The sequence below is a fragment of the Brassica rapa genome, chromosome A02, assembly GCF_000309985.2.
Source record: "Brassica rapa cultivar Chiifu-401-42 chromosome A02, CAAS_Brap_v3.01, whole genome shotgun sequence".
Lineage (NCBI taxonomy): Eukaryota > Viridiplantae > Streptophyta > Magnoliopsida > Brassicales > Brassicaceae > Brassica > Brassica rapa.
In genome coordinates, this window is record NC_024796.2 from 5671464 (window position 1) to 5692150 (window position 20687).

The following is a 20687-nucleotide window of genomic DNA, read 5'->3' on the forward strand; positions in this document are numbered from 1 at the left end:
ATAATTCTTTGATTCTTTATAGTTAAAGAAAACAGAAGCATTAAACGTAGTGCAGTTTGATTGAACAATAATTTTACATTCATGCAAAAAAAACATAATCAGTAAAGTTATTCATTACTATATTTATTAAAGTTTTGAATATTTTTTCTGCTAGTAATTCAGATTTTTTCATGGCTAGTTATAATTATCCAGTGGCGTTGAAGCCTTTAATAATAAGACCATTGTGACAAGCATCCCTCTGTTTAGGCCTACCTCTGTTGAGGCTGATGTTGGAGACTTCAATCCAAACTTGTAATATCTTTCTTATCCCGCCAAATCTAGGAACTAACTTGAGCGTTTTCGTTTTGGTTGCCAGTTCTTAATGATATCGCAAGTTCACAACAAACAACTCTTTTAACCAACATGTCACAAGGAATCTCATGTCTAATTTTACATAACTTACACTAAATACGGGAGCAGATCAAAGAAAGAGATGTATTACAATAAATACGGGAGCAGATCAAAAGAAGAGATGTATAAAACAAGACAGGAACCTAACCATAAAGCTAGGAACCTCTTAATGGTTCTTCCCCTGGAGCATCATCCTCACCATGATATATGGTCTCAGCCATTTGCCATATTTGGAGTATGTTGTCCTCACATACACTGGAAATTACCCAATCGTCACAAGGGTTCCATGAGAAATCTGAAATTCTGGCGGTGTGACCACCATGTGTAAACAGCAGCTCTGGTGGGCCGTCCTCCGCAGCCTCTGCTGTCTGCTCCTCATCAATCCTGTCATAAAGACACCCTCACACACATCAAATATTGTTTCTCCATGAGTAAACAAGAACATTCAGTAACCAAACAACAAAGTCTAGTGCACAAACTTGTTAATATCCCAAACCATAATTCTTCTACCGAGGCAACTTGAGGCTACGATAGACTCGTTCTTCGGGCTCCAACCAACTTGGAAAACCTCCTCTCTGGAGATTTAAACAAATATTAGGTTAGCAATGGTGCGCTAAAATGCTTCTTAGTAACATATAATATGTCTCAAAAAGTAAAATGTTCTCACATATGGCCATCAAGTGAGTGAAGAGCACTGCTTAGCCTCCGTAGATCGAATACTTTAACAGTCTTATCAGTTGACCCTGTTGCCACAATCCACTCATTAAGTGGATTGAAGGCTAAGCAGTTAACCTGAGAGGCATTTCAAACAACGCAAGAATCAGCAAACACAAAACGAGGCAATATGATTCTATGGTTCATTTTGTGTTTACGTAAGAAAGAGATCACTAAGATGGACCAAGCAGACTATAGCCTTAGGCTCAGAGTTTAATCTGTCTATAAAAACAAAACGCACCTCCCTGGAGTGAGCAGCCACAGACTGTACTGGTTTACTGGCAGACGGAGAACGCAGATCCCATATAAAAAAATACTGATCCTCTCCAACGGATCCAAACAGGTATTCATGCCTCAGATGCCATGCAACATCTTCCACAGCGCCTTCATGAGCCTTAAATAATCAACAAGGAAACATATCAATCACATTATGCAAAGCAATAGTCAAGAGGGAGACACGAACCAAAGCGTACCTTAAAGATCTGGTGAGCGTCAAGAGTCTTGTTCTTAGGAGAGGCGTTAATATCCCACAAGCAGATCTGAGCGTCATTAGCGCCGCTGAGCAAATGACCCTGCTTGAGCGTACTCCAAGACAGGCCATACCCTTCAGAGCTGTGACCTCTGAGCCTCAGATCAGGGTTGCAAGCACCATCAAGCGCTGGCTTAGAAGGGTGCTTGCTGTAATCAAACACATACACCTCCCCACGAACCGTCTTGGTAGCAATCATGAAAGGGTTCTGAGGCATGTAGCGAGCTCGGTTCATCTCCCCTTCGTGATTTATTTTCTTAATAACTTGCACCTGCGCAAAGTAGTCAACTTTTTCATGATTCAACTCAATGAAACCCTAAATTCTATTTTTTTTTTCATGCAACTCACGTAAACCCTCTGAGCCTCAGATCAGGGTTGCAAGCACAAACGTCGTTTACGACTATGGCAAGCTTGTTGGAGCTTCATTTCAGGGATACAAGTGAAGATCATCCAAGGATTTATTCACATTGAGCTAGTCTCTCCCACCAACATTTCTATCTTATGTTTTAGTGTACTCTTTGTTGTTCATCTGACCGTTGAGATTAACTCCGGTTTTATCGTCTTACGGTCGAGCATAGCTCCGGTTGTAACCACTTAACTTTTAAATTTTAATATATTACGTTGACAAAAAAAAAAAAAGTTCATTCAATTTCATAAACTCAAAACTTTTGTTCATTCAATTAACTGAAACCTTAAATTCAAACCTTTTGCTCATTCAATTCACTGAAACCCTAAATTCAAACGTTATGTTCACTCAATTCACTGAAACCCTAAATTTTTGGACATGAGAAAAATAAAAATTGTACCTTGCCGGTGGCGGAACCAAACTTGGCCCTCTCATCGTTGTACTCGGCGTCGGCAAGGGGAAGCTGAACCTGAGCCAGCATGAGGTAATTAGCCTCGTTCACGTGGGTGTGGGTGCCGAGAATCATCTTCTGAACGGAGTAGTTTTTCCCGGAAGGCTCCTCGCGGTCGGGGAGCCACTCGACAGTAAGGGAAGGCCACTCAAGGAGGTGGCTGATGACGAGATCGTAGAGGAAAGGAGTGTTCCTCTTCCAGGTCTTGTACTCTTCGTTGATCAGTCGCTCCTTGATCTCTTCTTGCGTCTCCTCGTCGTCTCTCGCCATTTCCGCCGATGCTTTGTTTTTTTCCCGCCACAAGCAGAAGACAAAAAACCTAAACGAAGAGATCTCTAGTCCTCTGTATAAATAGTAAATTGACAACGGGAAGAAGATGAAGTAATAGGAGAGGACTAAGGAGTGATATAATGGGCCGGTTTTATTAAAAGGCCCAGTAAAAAGACATTCATGCACGTACGTGTCTCCCGGTCATGTTTCATTTTAGAGGGTAACAAATCTCTTAGAGAGTTCATTTTAAATTCTTTCCCTCTAAATAGATTTAGAAGATCAGGTTGACCAAAATATACTTTATTAGTAGGATGAATGACAACTATATATTCATTTCTAATTTGATCATTTTGATCCTTGTTTGCCAGTTTGGAAACAAAAATATGTTTTGAAAATATTTGAGACTATTTCTATATTTTATATATATTGGAGGAGTGAAAAGTAACATGTTAGAGGAGTCAGTTTAACTAGGAATGCTTTGGATCAGATATACATTTCTAATCTAAACTTATTTAAAAATCAAATAATTTTAGTTTTTGTTTAGGCATTTTTATATATAACATCAAAATAAATATAGAATTCTGTAGACGACTTTGTTATGTAGACGATCCATATTTTAGATATTGATTTAGATTTTCAGATGTTATATATTCTCGATTATTAGATTTATACAGTTTGGGTTTGAATGCATTTTATACTATCCTACTAAATACCTTCAGATATTTTAGTACTTCTTATGGGTTCAGGTTTTCAGTTCATACAATTTTGAATTTTTCACATAAATCTAGAGAGAATGATTAATTCCTACCTCAACAATTTTTTCCGTGATTTTTTTACATGAAATTTATTATTGTGCCAATTTCATCCCATACTAATATTCATTTCAAATAATTATTCCAACTATCAAATTTAATCCAAAATCAGTTTTGACCAAAAAGATGTTGGTCAACCATATTGAGTGTTGAGTTTCAGAGGCCAGATGTTTAATATTTGATGAGTCAAATGTTATAGTCAAGTGCCATATGTATTTTTCTATATTTTACCAGAAAGTCAAAAAATATACAAAGAAATTTAAAATAAAAAAACCAAAAATAATTAAAATTCAAATATATACTCAAAACTCCATGAAATCTATAAATACCCAAAAAAATATTTTCAAATAACCAAAAAATAAATTTATTAAATGATAAACATACTCAAATCCCAAATATACAAGAAATTCAAGAAAACAAAAACTCAAATATTTTAAAATATAATATGATACCAAAATAAGTAATACATTAGATTTTTCATGTATTCGTCAAGTAAAATAGCCATATGTGAACCTAGGCCATGTAATTTTTTTAATTTTGTGTATCATTATTTTTTTGATTCCTTACCAAAAATTTATCGTATATACAAATAATAATAAAAAGTTATATATATTAGATGTTTTTATGTATTACTTTTTTTTATATTTCATAGTTTTTATAGTTAGTAGCGTATTTTTGGTATTAATTTTTTTATAGTGTTATTGAGTACTCAAATATATATATATATTGATGGTTTGCCAATATTATTTTGGTAAAAGTTGGTTTTAGGTTTAATTTAATAGTTCAAATAATTTATTTAAAATAAATGTTATTTATGGTGAAATCAGAACAATATCAAAGTTTATATAGGAAAAAACGCCACGAAAATTGTTAAAATTGGAATTAACCTCTTAACACCTTACATTACATTAGCCAACAGAACTAAAGCCCGCTTATTAGACTTTTATTATTATTATTATTATTTTTTTTTTTTATTATTAGACTTTTATTACAGAACTAGGCCCAGTTTAGCAGTTCTCAATTTCATTACCCGACATAACGATCAGTGAAAGAAAAAAAAAATGGCGATGACGACGATGGAGATCAGGGAAGAGGACTGGAAGGTTTGCTGCGGAAGCTCTGATTTCGCGAAGCTGATGGTGAAAGCTTCTCCCTTTAACTCTTTAGATGCAGCGATCGAGTCCGCAAGAGACATCTGGTTCAACCAAGTCAACGTCGCGGCTTGGCTTGAAGCCTTCGCTGCTCATCCTCTGATTGGCAAGTCTCCTTCTCCTTCTAGCAACTCCGATTTCGCTCGCCGGAGCGTGACGGAGCAGTCCAGGGCCTTCGCCACAACCTCTGCTTCTGCCTTGGAGGTGATCGGATTGGATCGGATCAGATCTCAACATATCTTAAAAGTTTACTTCTTTCTGATGATGAACTTTCTTTGTTTTCTTAGGAGCTTACAGAGTGGAATGCACTCTACAGAGAAAGATTTGGCTTTATCTTCATTATTTGCGCCTCCGGCAGGACTCACGCCGAGATGCTCGCCGAGTTAAAGGTCAGCTTCATTTTTTTTTTAATTAGTAGACTAAATAATTAAGGATGTTTAGACATTCAGATTCGTGGAGCTGTTATGGTTGTTTGACACTAGTTGTTTACATTATGATGTGGTTGTTTGAGACTTGATGTTAACATTTATGTGAAGAAGATCAAACAAATATCTGAGATCATCTTTAAAAGATGATTGATGAATCTGCTAACTAGTCAAGAGATCTCGTAGCTCAATGTAAAGGAGAAGAATTTTAGTGTATAAAATACAGTGATCTTCAAGATCTCTTGGCTATGTAACTTTACCGCCACTTATATTGCAAGTTTTGGTATCTTTGGTCTCTACTTGTGTAGTTGTGTATTGTCTGTCTTCTTCTTCTTTTAATTCTGAAATGCACTCTACAGAGTTCCATGTTCTCTAAATCGCTTCTTTTTACAGGGAAGATATGCAAACAGACCGATAGTGGAGCTCGAGATTGCTGCTAAGGAGCAAATGAAAATAACTGAGCTCCGGATGGCAAAGCTCTTCTCCGAGAAGGCTAAAGCTGTTTCACAAACTGAGTCCACAAAACCTCAAGGTATTTGTTTCCTTGTCAATGTTATGTGTAAGGCTTGGATCTAGTTGGAGTCTGTTTGATATATACTCGTGTTATCTGTGATCTTAGTCTACTTTCTTGCTTGCTTTAGAAGATCGTCTGAGAATCTTAGGAGGGCATTTGAATGTTGCAGAAGCTCCCAAGAGAAGTAGGCCACCCATCACCACTCACGTCTTAGACGTCTCACGTGGTGCTCCAGCCGCAGGTGTTGAAGTGCACTTGGAGGTGTGGAATGGTACTACGAGTCCTTCCTTTGGTCATGGAGCTCGTGGGGACTGGTCCATGGTGGGAACTTCAGCTACTGATAAAGATGGGCGTAGCGGGCCACTGATGGATTTGGTCGAGGCTTTGAAGCCAGGGACGTATAGAATAAGCTTCAACACTGGAAAGTATTGCCCAGGAGGCTTCTTCCCATATGTTTCAATTGCATTTGAGGTCACAGAGTCTCAGAAATGGGAGCATTTCCACGTCCCCCTGTTACTTTCACCATTTTCTTTCACCACATACCGTGGGAGCTAGAGCTGCTGCTGCACAGTCTTCAATACATTTGGTGGTACTGTTATCAATAATTTACTATAATAAAAATCTGTATTTGTGTATTTATATGGGTTTGTGAACTTGTAGAATCATGAACTAATGCAGCATTTGCACCTCCAAGCACTTGCATTCTCTTCTTTTTTTGACCTCACCATCCCCTTTCTCTCAAACATGTCTGCAAAGAATTCAAACTGACCCTGTGCCAATATAATCGGCTTGAAATGGTTTGTTTCCATTACTCATTACAAACAAGATAATGATCAATGAACTAATTTAAGTATCCAACCAGCGAGGAAGCAAAACATTGAGTGGAACAGCAGCTCCTTCAAGATACGTCAGCCTTTGGCTCTTGACTACTAAATGCGCCAATTTTTTTTCTTCCTTAGAGCATATTTAATGGAGGGTTCTTAAAATTTAAGAGACGGATCTATTAGTTTCTTAAACATTCCTTTGCTGTTTTCATTGGTTACTTAAATGGAAGAAAACAACTTATAGAACCGATTCTACATAGACATAAAACCTCAAATATCACGAGTATTTACATAGTAGTTAAATATAAACTGATCATTAATGAATTGAAGGTCGCATAATTGTTGATCCAACAACACAAGTTCCCTTTGATAAATCAAGTTACATCCTCAAACAATGTCATGTCCTCCACAATCTTAGCCACACTTCCGGTTACTTGTACCCAACTTTCTACTACTTTCTTGATCTTTCCATCTAAAATCTCCACCAACGTAAAAGCTCTTACTGTGCCACCACTCTCGGGCTCCGCGGCTCCAACCGGTGTTTCATTTATCTCTATAACCCTCGGGACTATTGCACCGTTCACATAAAGAACCTTGTTGTCACTATCTTCCACAACCATTTTTCGGTTTCCTTTCCCACCTTCAAGCTCCTTATGCATGTGTCCAAACACAACTAAAGGAACAGACAGTTCCGTTGTCTCCTTCAACTGGCGTAATGCCTGCTCCAGATCTGTCACCAAACCAACTATAATCAGCACTCTACGGTAGGGAGTCTGAAGAATCGAAAAAGGTGGCAGCTTACACTACCTGGATCACCATGGTCACCGCCTTCGTCAAACCAGTCTCTTCCACATATATCCTCTGCCTGAGAACCAAGACCTGCAAGACATAAAAAAAGACTAGTTAATCCTTATATGTTCAATCTGACCGGCTAAAGACTAGACTACTCAGAAAGCTTCAAAGGTTGATGCACCTGTTGGACCGTTGTGCGCAAGAATTACAACCACATGATCTTCCGGTGTTCCAAGTGCAGCTCGACAAATACTCCCAGCACTAGCATTCATATCCCGAACTCCATACCTAGAAAGAGATCAAAGTGTCAAAGAGATAAGACTATACCTTCACAGTTATCACCACCACAAACACAAAATCCAACGAAACTGCAGTTCTTTCTATATAAACTATGAATCGTTTCTTCACCATTACCGAGACATGTAAATGCAAAGATTTGATTCCAAGAAAAAAAAAAGTGTTTGGACAAATAAATAATGTATATAGAAAACATACATGAAGATGCATTTTCGCAATGGAAGATAAATGCTAACCTCTTTAAAAGCAGTTTATCACGATGCAGTTTATTTCCGCCATGTGAAAAGGGGCGACCACCAACAACACTGAGCTTAAGTGAGGGGAAGTCCATGCGTTGATATCCTACGTGCTCATCACCAAGGCTGTTGTTGGTTGCAGCGGGAAACAGAAAAACGATAAGCTCTTTTAAAGAAAATCCTATAAATAAACCATTTATCTATAACTAGCGATGGGTCTCACAACGAGTACTGTCTCCACCATATATTAAACCAATGAGTTAAACATATTCGAACTACTAGACAGTTATCACGAGAAAGCATAACATCGACTTTGCGTTTGGACAGGATGCTCTCATTAAATACCAAACCTGCTAAACAATAACAAAGAAAAGAGGAGCCGCAGTGTATGTATTATCCCAAGAAACTGGAGGAGCAAGCAAGCAGATTCCGCAGGTGACTCAAAGGCATGAGAGTAAAAAGGAAAAGCACAATGACACAGTGGTAAAAAAACTCACACATCAAGCTGCATTTGGACACCGTTTTGTTTCCCGAAAATAGAAAACGCACGGTTAATAATCAAAGAACAAGACTAACACAATTCAAGAAGAAGGTGGGTTAAGAGTAAGACACACGTTGAGAATTTTTTGGTGTGCCAAGCATCATGGTTGCCCAAAATAACAGCTTTAGGGAAAGGAAGAGCAGCAACGCTCTGCACAAGTGGCACATCCTCCTCACCAAAATCACCTGACAGTTGGATATTAAAGAGAAAGTAGATAACTTTGAATTAAAAATCAATTCTTGGTACCTGTGAAGAGCACCAATTGCGGCTGCAAAATCAGATTGAGCAGCCACAGGGGATTGTGTGAGTAAAGAAGGAAAGGCTTTTGTGAAGATGAAGGAATTGAGATAATAACCTGTAGGAGCTGAAGAGCTTTCTGATCTTCACCTAGATTCCAGAAGCCATGCTTTTAACATAAGAAGAAGAAGAAAAGAAGATAAGTAAATCCACACGACAAGAAGGAAGGTGATACAGAGAGAGAGATAAAGAGAGGAAGTCACAGTACGACGTCTCCCACAACGGCGATTCGAACAAGAGAAGAGGACGCCATTGGAGAAGAAGAATTGGCTTGGCTCGTCGTTTCGTGTGCAAAGGAAAAAGACAGAAATATTTTTCTTATATACTCCACTAACAATTCCTCTTTTTTTTTTTTTTTTAATTTGCTTTAAGCCTTAATTCAAAAATTGATAAAGTATCTATAAACTGTGATTATTTGGAATGAAAGAAATTTAAGTTTTCAGTGCTATTCAATTTTCTAATTCATCAGTTCTTGACAATCCCTCTGTTATTAGATTACATATTTGTACATCTTTTTGTTTTATTTTAAAAAAAAATTCATGTGTTATTTGATTTTATAATTCTATCAGTATATATGTTATTTATTTTTGGTGAATTCTGTGATAATTATATTTGAAAATAATTTAATGTATATTTTACTATAAAATGTAAAGAACAAATTATATGCTTTAAAGCTGAGATTTGAAAGAATATTATTTGTTGTAATCTATTTTGCAAGAACAAATTTATTCAGAATTGAGTCATGATAATACTTTTTTTAGTGTATTTAGGTATAGTAATTCCTTACATAATGAGAAAATTAGTTCTCAAAAAAAAAATTTGAATGTATTAGTCAAGTTTTTTGTTAGACTTTTTTTTCAGAAGTAGGATCTCCTGTTTAGAAATGCATAATTTAACAAGTAGATGTAACTGTCTAGTTTTATGGTCATAAACTCAACGAAGTGAGTTATAGTGATTCCGTGAATAACTTTATTTATATGATATAGAGATGTCAAATTTTATTAGATTTTTTCTTTATGTAGAATGATTAAAGTTCATAAAAACTTTCAAAATATCTCGTAGAAAGAACCCTCCTCTACATTAGCGTTAGCTCATACTCGGTTCTAGGTTCAACTCTTATTAAAAAGGGTTAATGAAATTTAAGAGAATTAATTTTATTAAATTTATTTACATTCATTTTAGATCTAAAATATAAAAATTAGATAGATGCATTAAAATCCTCATCGAATCTTGTGAAATTTTCAGAATCTATTACTTATGTTTTGAAATAGATTCTTACAAACTTAGTTAAATTCTTCTGACCAATACCAGAGTGTCGGCTTAGAGCCAGTTCACAGTGCATTTGCATTAGGTCTTCCTTTTTTCATTTTTCTTTAAGAAAGCAGGATCCTGTTTTGCTATGTTTTGAAAACCGGACAGGCCGGTCGGACCGTGACTCGGTCACTAGTTCTAGATTATACTAAAAATTAGATTTGAATTAAATCGGTAAACCCGATAAAAACTGGTGAAACTCGTTAAAACCAGTGATCCGGTTCGATATTAAAACCCGATTTTCTCAAATTAAAGTAAATGTTTTTTAAAATTGCGAATTTTAAAAAGATTTCATAAAAAAACATAATGTTTTCTAAATATCTATCTAAATATATTATTTTTTTATATTTTTTAAAAAAAATTTCATTTTATTGTATATTATTTTTAGTTTATAACAATGATATAAAATAATTTTTTAGCTATACGCATACATATATAGTTACTTAATATAAAATTTAATTAAAATTTAAAACTCGGTTGGACCAGTCCAACCATTGACCAAATTACAATGCCAAGTCAATGTCCGGTTAAAACTCGGTTGAACCAGTCCAACCATTGACCAAATTACAATGCCAAGTCAATGTCCGGTTCGGTTTCAAAAAGTAAAATAAATATTAGGGTATTAGTTGTGGAAGTTACAATAATCAACACAATAATGTTACAAGTTTTTTTGAGGGCTTGACAACTCAGCTTTTTAAACTCAGCACAAGGCCCACTTTGTATTTAAGCCGGGCCTGTTACCACCTCAAAGTATATCAGGATTTGACCCGAAAATGACATGATACAATCAGTTTGTTACACTACGTTACGTCGTCCTTTGAATTGGTTTGTTACCTGCCAGGATTCAGAAGTCTAGACACCTGATCTGTTCAATGATAGAAAAAAAAGCATAATGCTACAAAAGTTACAAGGAATTGGATTTGAGATTTTTTTGACATTTCAGTATACACCCCCACCCAAAAAAAAAAGAAAAGAAAAGAAACAGAGAACCCCTTCCAACTTGTTTACCAAAAAGAATGCTTCTACTTACTATTACTGCATCAATCAGTTATATCAAGTCTTCTCTTTCAAGTCTTCCTTTTCCCCTTCCTTTCCATCTTCTACTGTGACTGCTTGAAGACGCTCTGATAACTGTTCCACAGAAGAAGAGGTCTCTTCTTCCCCCTCTTCTTTCCTCCCACCATCCTCTCCCACCTTTTGCCTCTCTCTCTCATCATAGTAGCTGTAATCATCCAGGATGGAGGTGTGTGCCTCGTATTCTTTGAATATTCTCAGCATCTCAATCCCCTGACGCAGCTTAACCTGTTACAGTTCATCAATCAATTAGTTAACTTCACCACAAACTTTAAGTTTCTGTTAGTACAAATGCAATGCAATATGCCCAGTTCATGTGTTAACCCCACTCAAAATCCTTCTTCCTATCACTATAACCCTATTCCTTTATGTTAATGTTTTGCGTAATGTCCCATTCTAGATACCTATATTAATAACAAGTGAAAGGTTTCTTCTACCAAACCTTACATGCCAATCAGTCTAGTTACCAAGAGAGTATTGAAACACAATCATACCCAAAAGTACACACGACTTATCGAGACAAAATATTGCAATTGCAAACATACGCAGATCATAAATGGCACACAGTAGGTAAATGAATGATCATAAAGCAACACATGCAAGGTTACGACATAAGTACCCACCTCCTGAGAGTCTCGGCTGTGCGTTACCGGCTTGTTGTCATTGTTTTGTAAAAGAATATGAGAAAACCGGTTATTCGGTACATCTTTCAAAATATGCCACTTCACTGGGAACTGCCCACTCCACCTGTCTTGCTGCCAGTAACCAGCGTCCTTTTCAAAATCTACAGGTCCGACCATTTCCGACACCCCACAGAATTGTCCACTTGCATTTACCTGTAACATTCAAAGTCTGGTTAAGCTCTATGTATCCTTGACGCAACAAAGAGTTGTCTTATCATTGCTCTAAAAAGAAACTTATCAATTGCACTGTTACATCGAGAGAAAGAGCCATACCGAAAAGAACAGAAAGATTGGACATTTTCCACCCATCTTCTCAGCATCTCTATAAGCAGTATCAAGTTTTTTGTTGCCATGCGGCGTGCTGGCCCATACATTATACTTGATGCTTCTGTGAACATTGTCTTCACTAAACGACTTGACGATAAAGAATTTGGCATTCTTGTAATCCGTCACAAATTCTGGATTGTTGTACAAACTGGGATTGGGTCCAGCTGTACTTGAACCATTTGCTGAATTACCAGCAGAAGAGGAAAATCTGGAGCTGTTCTTGCTCTCTACCCTGCTGGATGCTCTTGGGCCTCGATTACCATACAGATCATTGGTGGTAGGTACAGAACTGTACTCTCGCCGTTTACCTATGTCAGGGGCTGACCTGCCAGAATTATCAGCTCCATAATATGACCCAACAGCATTTGGAGTCTGGTAAGATCCTACATGATAATATCCTCCCACAGAAGAACTTGAAGCAACCCCACTCCCATGCACCGGTAGCTGATAGAAAAGTGCCAAAAGAAAAGTTAGAAGGCCATAGAACTAATTTACGGAGACTTTCATTCTCCGAAACCACTAAATGGAAGAAAGAAACTAAAGATTCAACGCCAAAACAGAGTATGACCACTTAATTATATATGAAAAAAAATCATTGGTTCTTCTAGATTGTGTTTGTGTGTGAACTCACAAAAAGCGCTAGTTGATACAGAGGCAAACCAACTCAAACAAAAGATTTGCACATCAATAACACAAGAGGCAAAAAGAAAAGAGTTTTAACCTGAGAAGCATTATGGTCGTAAGGCCCAAGTATACCCATCGTCTGAGGATAAGGTATATGTGATGCTAAAGCGTTACCCCCTTGATTACCAGATAAATTCCCTCCACCATATCCCGCAAAAGGAACCATGTAAGCAGACGTTGGGTCATAACGGGAATTCTCACCACCAATCTCTGCCTGAGCAAAATGCATAGGTGAAGGTGCACCATACTGCGGGTAATACGCAGGGGAGAATGGCACTTGGCCCTCCATCATCATAGATTGGTAAGGGTTGAAAGCAAAACCAGGTTGGTGGTACATAAAAGATGAATTCCCATCGTAGACAACCTGAGAAACAACCAAAAAGGAAGTAAGTAGCAAGCGCAATAGATAGATAACAGTATAATAGGGATAAGTAGTTCCTAACCTGTGGGACATGCATGCCTTCAGGGGTAGTAGTAGCAGCAGCATACTGTGGATACCCATCCCAACTATTGAATCCTTGAGCATAACCTACAATGCAAGTCAACACTCACAGTCAAAAAGGGGTTTCCATTACACATATGAAGAGAGAAGAAAGCTTATTTACCGGAATGTGCAACATCCCAATCGTAAGGATGATAGAGGTTGTAATAAGAGTAGGGATCAGGAGGAGCAACGGAGGAGGAGGAAGAAGAAGAAACGATCCTTTCATCTCCGGGAGAAACCTGCTGGCGAAATGGATTGAACCTAAGATGAGATTTGGCTTTACGGAAATCAAAATCGAAAAAGGAGAGTACCTGGTGGTGGTGGTCGCCGCCGACATTATCCGCCATGACGGGTCTTTCACCTGCGAAAAGTCAACACATCTCGTTAACGAACATTTTGGAGCAATCAACGGCTCTGTAAAAATGCTCTAGGGTTTGGAATTGGGGATTTTGTTGATTGAGATGAGAATTAGAGGAAAAGGAAACGGAGAGGAGAGTGTTACCAGGAGAGACGATTTGGGTGGGCTGAGTTCTGGAAGAAGCGGGATCCATGCGGAGGAACAAGAGAGATCTGTGAGAGAGAAGAGAGGGAGCGAGATCGGAAGGTTTCTGAGAATTTTAAAAGACTTTCTTTCGCACTGCTGTGGGTCCCTTTTATTTATTACCAAATTTATGGATTCTTTTCCCAGTGGATATTTTGGTTTGGGCTCGGTTTGATTAGCTCGGTTTTGAACTGAACCGGCTGGAGATAATTCGCTTTGGTTTAGGTTCGGTTAGTTTTATGTTGAGTTTGGTTCATTTTCGATTGGTTTTTAGTTTGATTTATGTATAGGGAAATTAACACTAAAAAAACATGGGTTTGGATTAGGGATGTCAAAATGATCTATAGCTCATGATCTGGCACAGCTCAACTCGTTTTTTTATGAGCACAATCTCTATATTTTAAGTTCATTTAATAAATGAGTTTAATGATCAAATTTAATTAGATCACGAGTTATATGAACGATTTTTAATGAATATGAACTGATTCATGAGCTTGTTCATTTTTTACTTACAATAATATATAATATATTTTATATATTATATTTGGATAATTTCTGTATTTATCATATTTATCTTCTAAAATTAAAATGTCAAACCAAATCTTCTTAAAAGATAATATCTATATTAATTATATTTATCTTCTAAAATCAAAATGTAAAACATAAATATAAGACATTGAAGATGAATTGACTCAAGACTCTCACGAAGAATAGGGATTTGGATCATTAGTTTTGCTTTAGTTTAATTAATATTAGGTATTGTTTTTTTTTGTCATGTGTTGGTTTTTATTTAGTATTTAATATTTATGTTTTGGATTTTTTAATATTTAATTTTTGAACAATATTATAGAAGTTATTATATCACTATTTTATTTTATAATTATTATTTTTATTTAGATCATGATTTAACTCATTTAACTCATGATCTAGATGATCTGAGTTCGAGTTTACATATTGAAATTCATATAATAAATGAGCTGAACTGAGCTACCTCATGAAAAAGCCGAACTCACTATGAGCTGAGCTGAGTTGAGCGAGGTAGTTCATTTTGACACCTCTAGTTTGGATTAAGTTAATTAAATAAACACATTAGTCTATTTGTTCAAGATCATCAACCAAATGATTTAGAAATATACTTATGTTTGGTTGGGGCTGGTTTGTATTGGTTCCGTTTCCTAACCCGCATTACATGATTCAATGCGCCTCCCCCCACCCCACCCCCAAAAAAGAAAAATTAACTGCAAATACGAACTACTAGCGTCGTTATCGGCTTTGCTCACAACTCGTACCTCCTCTGACACAAAGTTAAAAGTCAAAACGTCGCATTCACAACAATGGCACGTTGGTTGATTTGAAGGGACGAGCAGTTTTTAAGTATGGGGTGACAATTATGAAAGGAGGTAGTACTCTCTTTACTTCCATTAAACCACCAATTTAATAATGTGCTTCAGATTTATTCTTCTATATAATTAGTGTCTCTTTATGTGCTGTGTATGTCTGAATATTCCATTATACATATGCATTCATAGAGATTAGCCACATAACAAAAAAAAACATAAACTAAATTAACACTGAGAACAGTAAATCATAAATTGTTCATAACTTCCATAACACGTTATCCTTGTCTTATGAAATTCTCATAACCGACAAGGAACAGCTTCTTCCTTGTCGTATAAGTTATTATGTAAATGCACATTTCCCTAATTCTATATAGCAGAGGGAGATGCAAGAGTTGCATTGCAGCTTCAGAGAATTGTACAACATGAGTTTGTTTTCCTCGCTCGCTTGTAAAACATCTGTTTCATCATCCAAAAAAAAAAAACCATAAAACCAATTTTCTCATGTCAAAAACTATCTCCAACTGTTAGCAAAAAGAAAAAACTATCTCCAAAACCTCGGACTCTTCTAAAGAAACACTAGCAAGTATATTAGGGTGGAATGTTACCTTTGATGCCTTGTTTAAATCTGAACTCTTCTCCACTAAATTGTCCAGCTTTTCACCTCGGGCTAGGAGACCATCAATGGTTTTATGCTGTTACACAAATCCAAAGCTCTACTCACTGAAATGTTATTAAGAAATCTTGGAAACAAAGGGACCATATATGTACGTATGGTTCACTGAAAAAAAAAACGCAAAGCAGACAAAGTGTTTATGGAATGGTCTATACTGCACTTACAATGATAATACTGGTCTCATCCAGCTCAATCTGTATTTTCAACAGCTTATCAGCTTCCGCCGGGTCCTGAATAGGATATTTATTCCATAATAAGTAAGAATAATTGAAGAACCTCACATCCTAAAGTTTCTAACAAGTTTTATAGAAACTACAAAGGCTCAAATAGTGGCAGGAGTACCTTAAATTTTTCTAAAGCTTCTACTAAGTATGGCCACTTCTGGTTAGAGACTTCTTTTGTTGACCTCCATGTCTCACCAAATATCTTCTGGTACTCATCAAGAACCTGCCAAAAAGAACAATGTCAACACAAACCATATACATTCCTTAAGCAAACAAGAAGCTACATGCATCAACCAGATGTACGTAGGATTTTCGCAGTACCTGATCGAGAAGAGAAAAAGCACTTCGAACAGGATAACAGTCGTCCATGAATCCCACGGCGCAGAGGCCGTTTCTGTTGTAAGCATGCACTACTTCGTCTATATCTCAAGCACATCAAGTTCAGTTACAAAACTCAAAAAGTAAGGCAGAGATTGCAAGAGGCAAATAATAAGAACAAGAACCTTTGTGTTTAACAGATTGGCGCTGAGAAGGAAGGGTTCTGCCAGCGACAGTACTGCCGAAGAAGCGAACGAACTCTGAGATGTTAGGGTGGTAGAAATAGTTGAATCCAGAGAAGTCGAATGCGTGAGCGAGGATAACTGGGTTTGGAGTATCGGGAGTGCACTTGAGAACAAGCAAGGCCGTGATACTCATAATTAACTCTGGTGGATCACTGAAAACAATGAAGTTCTATTGGTAAGAGCTAGAGAATCATGGTGAGACATAAACTAGGTCATAGTTGGCAAGAGACAGATTTTGTCACAACACAAACATATATAGAAACTAGAATGAACACACAACCTTTTAATCAAGAGAGAGAGAGAGAGAGAGAGAGAGAGAGAGAGAGAGAGAGAGAGAGAGAGAGAGAGAGAGAGAGAGAGAGAGAGAGAGAGAGAGACAGAGTGTTGGAGCAGAGAGGTTGAAGGAGACAGAGAAGAAGCAAGTTAGAGAGGGTACAAATTATATAAGCAGAGAGAAGAGGAGATAATCTATTAGTAAAAAGGAAATCAAGTCGAAAAAACTAATCTTTTTCTAAGGGATAATCTTTAAAATAGTAAATACGCTCAATGAATATTTATCTGATAGTTTTAAAGATTAAAAAATTGAAAATCAGTGCAAAACATTTGAAGAATGGAGGGGACTAATTTAATTTTTAATTTTTATTAAGTTTCTTTCTTTTCTTTGAGTGAGAAACAAGTTAAATTACAAAAATAGAATGTAAAAAAAGTTCTGAGCCATACATGGCTTTAACCACTAATTAAACTTATTTTTTTTCCCTATTCCAATTTTAAAACATTTTTTCTTTCTTCGGCCCCAAGCTATCATATTTTCTTCATCTTTTCTTTCACAATCTAAAAACGGAAACAGGGGAAAGAACCCACAAGGAAGCACAATAGGAAGGAAAGGCACATGTTCTTGATTTCACGTTGTACGTATCTCTTTACATGTCCTCATCTCTTTAACATTTTCTTAAATGTAACATTATGTATCTCAAAAAAAATATTATGCATCTCATAATAGCTACACACATGCAGGATCAATCATGCTGAGGTTTCTCATCCTTTTCTCTCTTCTCATACACTCTTGTGTTGCGCCCCCCAAAACTAAGGCTGCTGCTGGAGCTCTTCCTGCCAAGAAATGGCTCACCCTTAGCGGTATACTTTTCCGTAACCTGTCTCTATTTTTAGCTGCTAGCACATGATGCTCATGTTACATAACATGTTATTTGTTTGTTTGTGTTTAAGAACCCATACATGTACTTTTTTAGGAAAAGAGCCTGCGGTTGTAGCGAGAGGCGGCTTCTCAGGACTTTTCCCAGAGTCAAGCGCCACTGCAAACGACTTGGCTATTAGTTCCAGCTCCCCTGATCTCACAATGTTGTGCAACCTTCAGTTGACAAAAGACGGTGCGGGCTTTTGCTTGTCTGATATCAGGCTTGACAATTCAACCACCATCTCCACCTTCTTACCCAAAGGCCAGAAGACCTACAAGGTCTATGGTCAAAACCTCAAAGGCTGGTTTGCTCTTGACTACTCTGCTGACACCATCTTCTCCAACGTCTCCCGTATGTCTCTCTCTCTCTCTCTTTTTCTCTCTTCAACTGCTCCCCCACCACCACCATGCCTTTACATGTTCTGTGCTATTAAGCAGTTGTTCAAAACATCTTCTCTCGGCCCAGCATTTTCGACGGCCAGATGTCAATTGCAGCCGTGGAGGACGTCCTCGACGCCAAGCCTCCCAAGTTCTGGTTGAGCGTTCAGGTTTTTATCCCGCCTCTCTTTGATAATGAGTAACAAACCTTCTTGTTGAATCTAATAAACAAAATAATAAAAATTGTGCAGTATGATGCATTCTACATGGAACACAAGTTAAGCCCAGCCGAGTACATTAGAAGCTTGCGTTTCAGTGGCATTAACGTCATCTCCTCTCCTGAGATCGGTTTCTTGAAGAGCATTGGGAAAGATGCACGCAGGGCCAAGACAAAGCTCATATTCGAGTTCAAAGACCCCGAGACAAACGAGCCTACCACCAACAAAAAGTACAGCGAGATCCTGCTGAACCTCGCAGCCATCAAGGCCTTTGCCACAGGCATTATTGTTCCCAAAGACTACATTTGGCCCATTGACTCGGCTAAGTACCTTAAGCCGCCAACCACCGTTGTAACTGATGCCCACAAAGCTGGTCTAGAGGTCTACGCTTCAGGTTTTGTCAATGATATGCTCACCAGTTATAACTACAGCTTTGATCCTTCCGCTGAGTATCTCCAGTTTGTGGACAATGGCCAGTTCTCTGTTGATGGCTTCATCTCTGATTTTCCGCCAACAGCATCACAAGCCATCTGTGAGATGATGATTTCCTCACATATATATATATATGTCTCCTCAAAAAACTTGAAGCTAACGGCATACGATTCTGTTCTCTTGCAGCTTGCTTTGCTCACCAAAAGAGAGATACTCCCAAAATAGGCAAAACGTTGGTCATAACTCACAATGGTGCAAGTGGAGATTATCCAGGCTGCACTGATCTGGCTTATCAGAAGGCGGTGGACGATGGAGCAGATGTGATAGACTGTTCTGTCCAGATGACCAAAGATGGAATGGCTTTCTGCCTTGATTCTACAGACCTGATACCAACCACAACTGCAGCGACCACTCTCATGACCCGAGCCACCAGCGTTCCTGAGATCCAGTCCAAAAGTGGCATTTTCTCTTTTGATCTCACTTGGGCGGAGATCCAGTCTCTAAAGCGTAAGAAACTGGTTTCTATTTTAACAACTATTCTGAAACTATCAGCTAATAAGTTACTTCTCCAGCTCAAATTCAGAGCCCCTTCTTAGCTGCTGATGGATTCCCGAGAAACCCAAAAAACAAGAATGCAGGGAAGTTCATGACTCTCGCTGACTTCCTCAAGTTCAGTAAAGCAAAGGCAGTCACTGGAGTTCTCATCAACGTCCAGGTAAGTCTTTTTTCACTATTAACTCTTTAACTTACTCAAGGGCTCAAGGCATCTCCACTCACTAACGCCTTGGTTTGTTGACAGAATGCTGCTTATTTAGCATCAAAGAAAGGACTAGGAATCGTAGACGCAGTCAAGTCCGCTCTGACCAGTTCCAAACTTGACAAGAAGGTTTTGATTCAGTCAGATGACAGTTCTGTTCTTGACAGTTTTAAGGCTGTCCCTCAATACACTAGAGTATTGAGCATTGACAAGGAAATAGGCGATGCTCCCAAGCCAACCATTGAAGAAATCAAGAAGCATGCAGATGCAGTCAATGTCTTGAGAAGTTCTCTTGTCACCATCTCCCAAAGCTTCGCCACAGGGAAGACTAAAGTAGTGGAGGCAATGCACAAGGGGAATATCTCTGTTTACGTCTCGGTGCTGAGAAACGAGTACCTCTCCATAACGTTCGATTACTTCTCTGATCCTACGGTAGAGCTTGCCACGTTCATTGCAGGGAATGGCGTTGATGGAGTCATCACGGAGTTCCCTGCTACAGCCACCAGATACTTGAGTAAGTTCTAAACCTGTACAAAGATCATGAAACAACAATCAAGACAAGGCTGGTAATATATATACTTGATGCAAACGCAGGGAGTCCATGCTCAGATTTATACAGAGAGCTGTCCTTTGCGATATTACCTGCAAAGGCAGGGACTCTAGTATCCGTGGCATCCAAGGAAGCACAGCCACCAGCTAGTGCCCCAAACCCACCTCTTGACGCTAAAGACGTGATTGATCCGCCTCTGCCCCCCGTTGCAAACTTGGCCACCAACAATGCCAGTGGAGGAGCTCCGCCAGCTTCTCTTCGTTCAGGCACCATAACCACCACTGCTAATCTCAGCCTTTCCTTGATGGCGATGCTGGCCTTGGGACTACTCCTCTGCGCTGGTGCCTGATAAAGATAGAAGCACATTTTGTAATATCTTCCTCTCAGCGTAGCAGTAGTCCACACCCTTCTCGTTAACACACTAATGCCATGTCTGTATCATATTTTACCACAATATACAAACATATGTATAGACCACACACACATGCACACTGCGATTAAAGGTCTGAACAAGCCTTTTTAATTGTGTAGGACTATTGATTAGATCATAGATTGTAATAATCTATCAATAGAATTTTCTCCTTTTTGTTTTCCCGACTTACCTTGT

The 20687-nt window shown here is 38.0% G+C and overlaps 6 protein-coding genes across 18 annotated transcripts; 2 read left to right on the top strand and 4 right to left on the bottom strand.

The window, feature by feature from the left end:
- Window positions 1-374: 374 nt before the first annotated feature.
- LOC103851650 (histone-binding protein MSI1-like) lies at window positions 375-4350 on the bottom strand. The gene is made up of 6 exons (XM_009128521.3): window positions 2440-4350; window positions 1578-1904; window positions 1346-1498; window positions 1058-1182; window positions 870-965; window positions 375-774 (listed from the first exon to the last, which is right to left on the bottom strand). Exons 1-6 carry the CDS (start codon window positions 2758-2760, stop codon window positions 546-548), a joined length of 1251 nt encoding a protein of 416 aa, XP_009126769.1. The 5' UTR covers window positions 2761-4350; the 3' UTR covers window positions 375-545.
- Window positions 4351-4577: 227 nt separating this feature from the next.
- LOC103851651 (uric acid degradation bifunctional protein TTL) lies at window positions 4578-6384 on the top strand. 3 transcript variants are annotated; one of them, XM_009128522.3, is made up of 4 exons: window positions 4578-4927; window positions 5011-5112; window positions 5542-5680; window positions 5790-6384. In XM_009128522.3, exons 1-4 carry the CDS (start codon window positions 4634-4636, stop codon window positions 6215-6217), a joined length of 963 nt encoding a protein of 320 aa, XP_009126770.1. In that variant the 5' UTR covers window positions 4578-4633; the 3' UTR covers window positions 6218-6384. The 3 variants fall into 3 exon arrangements, with proteins under 3 accessions (XP_009126770.1, XP_009126771.1, XP_009126772.1); XM_009128523.3 differs by having other exon boundaries at window positions 5793-6384; XM_009128524.3 differs by having other exon boundaries at window positions 5832-6384.
- Window positions 6385-6710: 326 nt separating this feature from the next.
- On the bottom strand, window positions 6711-10293 carry LOC103851652. Of its 6 annotated transcripts, none has more exons than XM_009128526.3 (9): window positions 8858-9386; window positions 8708-8758; window positions 8599-8620; window positions 8426-8537; window positions 8309-8341; window positions 7812-7937; window positions 7460-7566; window positions 7294-7365; window positions 6711-7216 (listed from the first exon to the last, which is right to left on the bottom strand). In XM_009128526.3, exons 1-9 carry the CDS (start codon window positions 8900-8902, stop codon window positions 6861-6863), a joined length of 924 nt encoding a protein of 307 aa, XP_009126774.1. In that variant the 5' UTR covers window positions 8903-9386; the 3' UTR covers window positions 6711-6860. The 6 variants fall into 6 exon arrangements, with proteins under 6 accessions (XP_009126774.1, XP_009126777.1, XP_033140256.1 ...); XM_009128529.3 differs by having other exon boundaries at window positions 8853-9270; XM_033284365.1 differs by having other exon boundaries at window positions 8599-8758; window positions 8858-10282.
- Window positions 10294-10770: 477 nt separating this feature from the next.
- On the bottom strand, window positions 10771-13907 carry LOC103851653 (YTH domain-containing protein ECT1). Of its 3 annotated transcripts, none has more exons than XM_009128530.3 (8): window positions 13715-13907; window positions 13524-13573; window positions 13334-13454; window positions 13172-13257; window positions 12766-13092; window positions 11991-12488; window positions 11658-11870; window positions 10771-11262 (listed from the first exon to the last, which is right to left on the bottom strand). In XM_009128530.3, exons 1-8 carry the CDS (start codon window positions 13761-13763, stop codon window positions 11014-11016), a joined length of 1593 nt encoding a protein of 530 aa, XP_009126778.1. In that variant the 5' UTR covers window positions 13764-13907; the 3' UTR covers window positions 10771-11013. The 3 variants fall into 3 exon arrangements, with proteins under 3 accessions (XP_009126778.1, XP_009126779.1, XP_033140250.1); XM_009128531.3 differs by having other exon boundaries at window positions 10774-11262; window positions 13334-13451; window positions 13715-13904; XM_033284359.1 differs by having other exon boundaries at window positions 10774-11262; window positions 13530-13573; window positions 13715-13859.
- A 587-nt stretch (window positions 13908-14494) lies between these two features.
- LOC103851654 (VAMP-like protein YKT61) lies at window positions 14495-16738 on the bottom strand. Of its 3 annotated transcripts, none has more exons than XM_009128532.3 (6): window positions 16494-16738; window positions 16312-16409; window positions 16109-16213; window positions 15931-15996; window positions 15699-15785; window positions 14495-15549 (listed from the first exon to the last, which is right to left on the bottom strand). In XM_009128532.3, exons 1-6 carry the CDS (start codon window positions 16684-16686, stop codon window positions 15499-15501), a joined length of 600 nt encoding a protein of 199 aa, XP_009126780.1. In that variant the 5' UTR covers window positions 16687-16738; the 3' UTR covers window positions 14495-15498. The 3 variants fall into 3 exon arrangements, with proteins under 3 accessions (XP_009126780.1, XP_033140261.1, XP_033140260.1); XM_033284370.1 differs by having other exon boundaries at window positions 16440-16738; XM_033284369.1 differs by having other exon boundaries at window positions 14495-15785.
- Window positions 16739-16925: 187 nt separating this feature from the next.
- On the top strand, window positions 16926-20480 carry LOC103851655 (glycerophosphodiester phosphodiesterase GDPDL6-like). 2 transcript variants are annotated; one of them, XM_018656704.2, is made up of 9 exons: window positions 16926-17461; window positions 17568-17687; window positions 17801-18097; window positions 18184-18293; window positions 18375-18873; window positions 18960-19280; window positions 19346-19488; window positions 19573-20044; window positions 20125-20480. In XM_018656704.2, exons 2-9 carry the CDS (start codon window positions 17576-17578, stop codon window positions 20427-20429), a joined length of 2259 nt encoding a protein of 752 aa, XP_018512220.1. In that variant the 5' UTR covers window positions 16926-17461; window positions 17568-17575; the 3' UTR covers window positions 20430-20480. The 2 variants fall into 2 exon arrangements, with proteins under 2 accessions (XP_018512220.1, XP_018512221.1); XM_018656705.2 differs by having other exon boundaries at window positions 16926-17687.
- The last annotated feature ends 207 nt before the right edge of the window (window positions 20481-20687 follow it).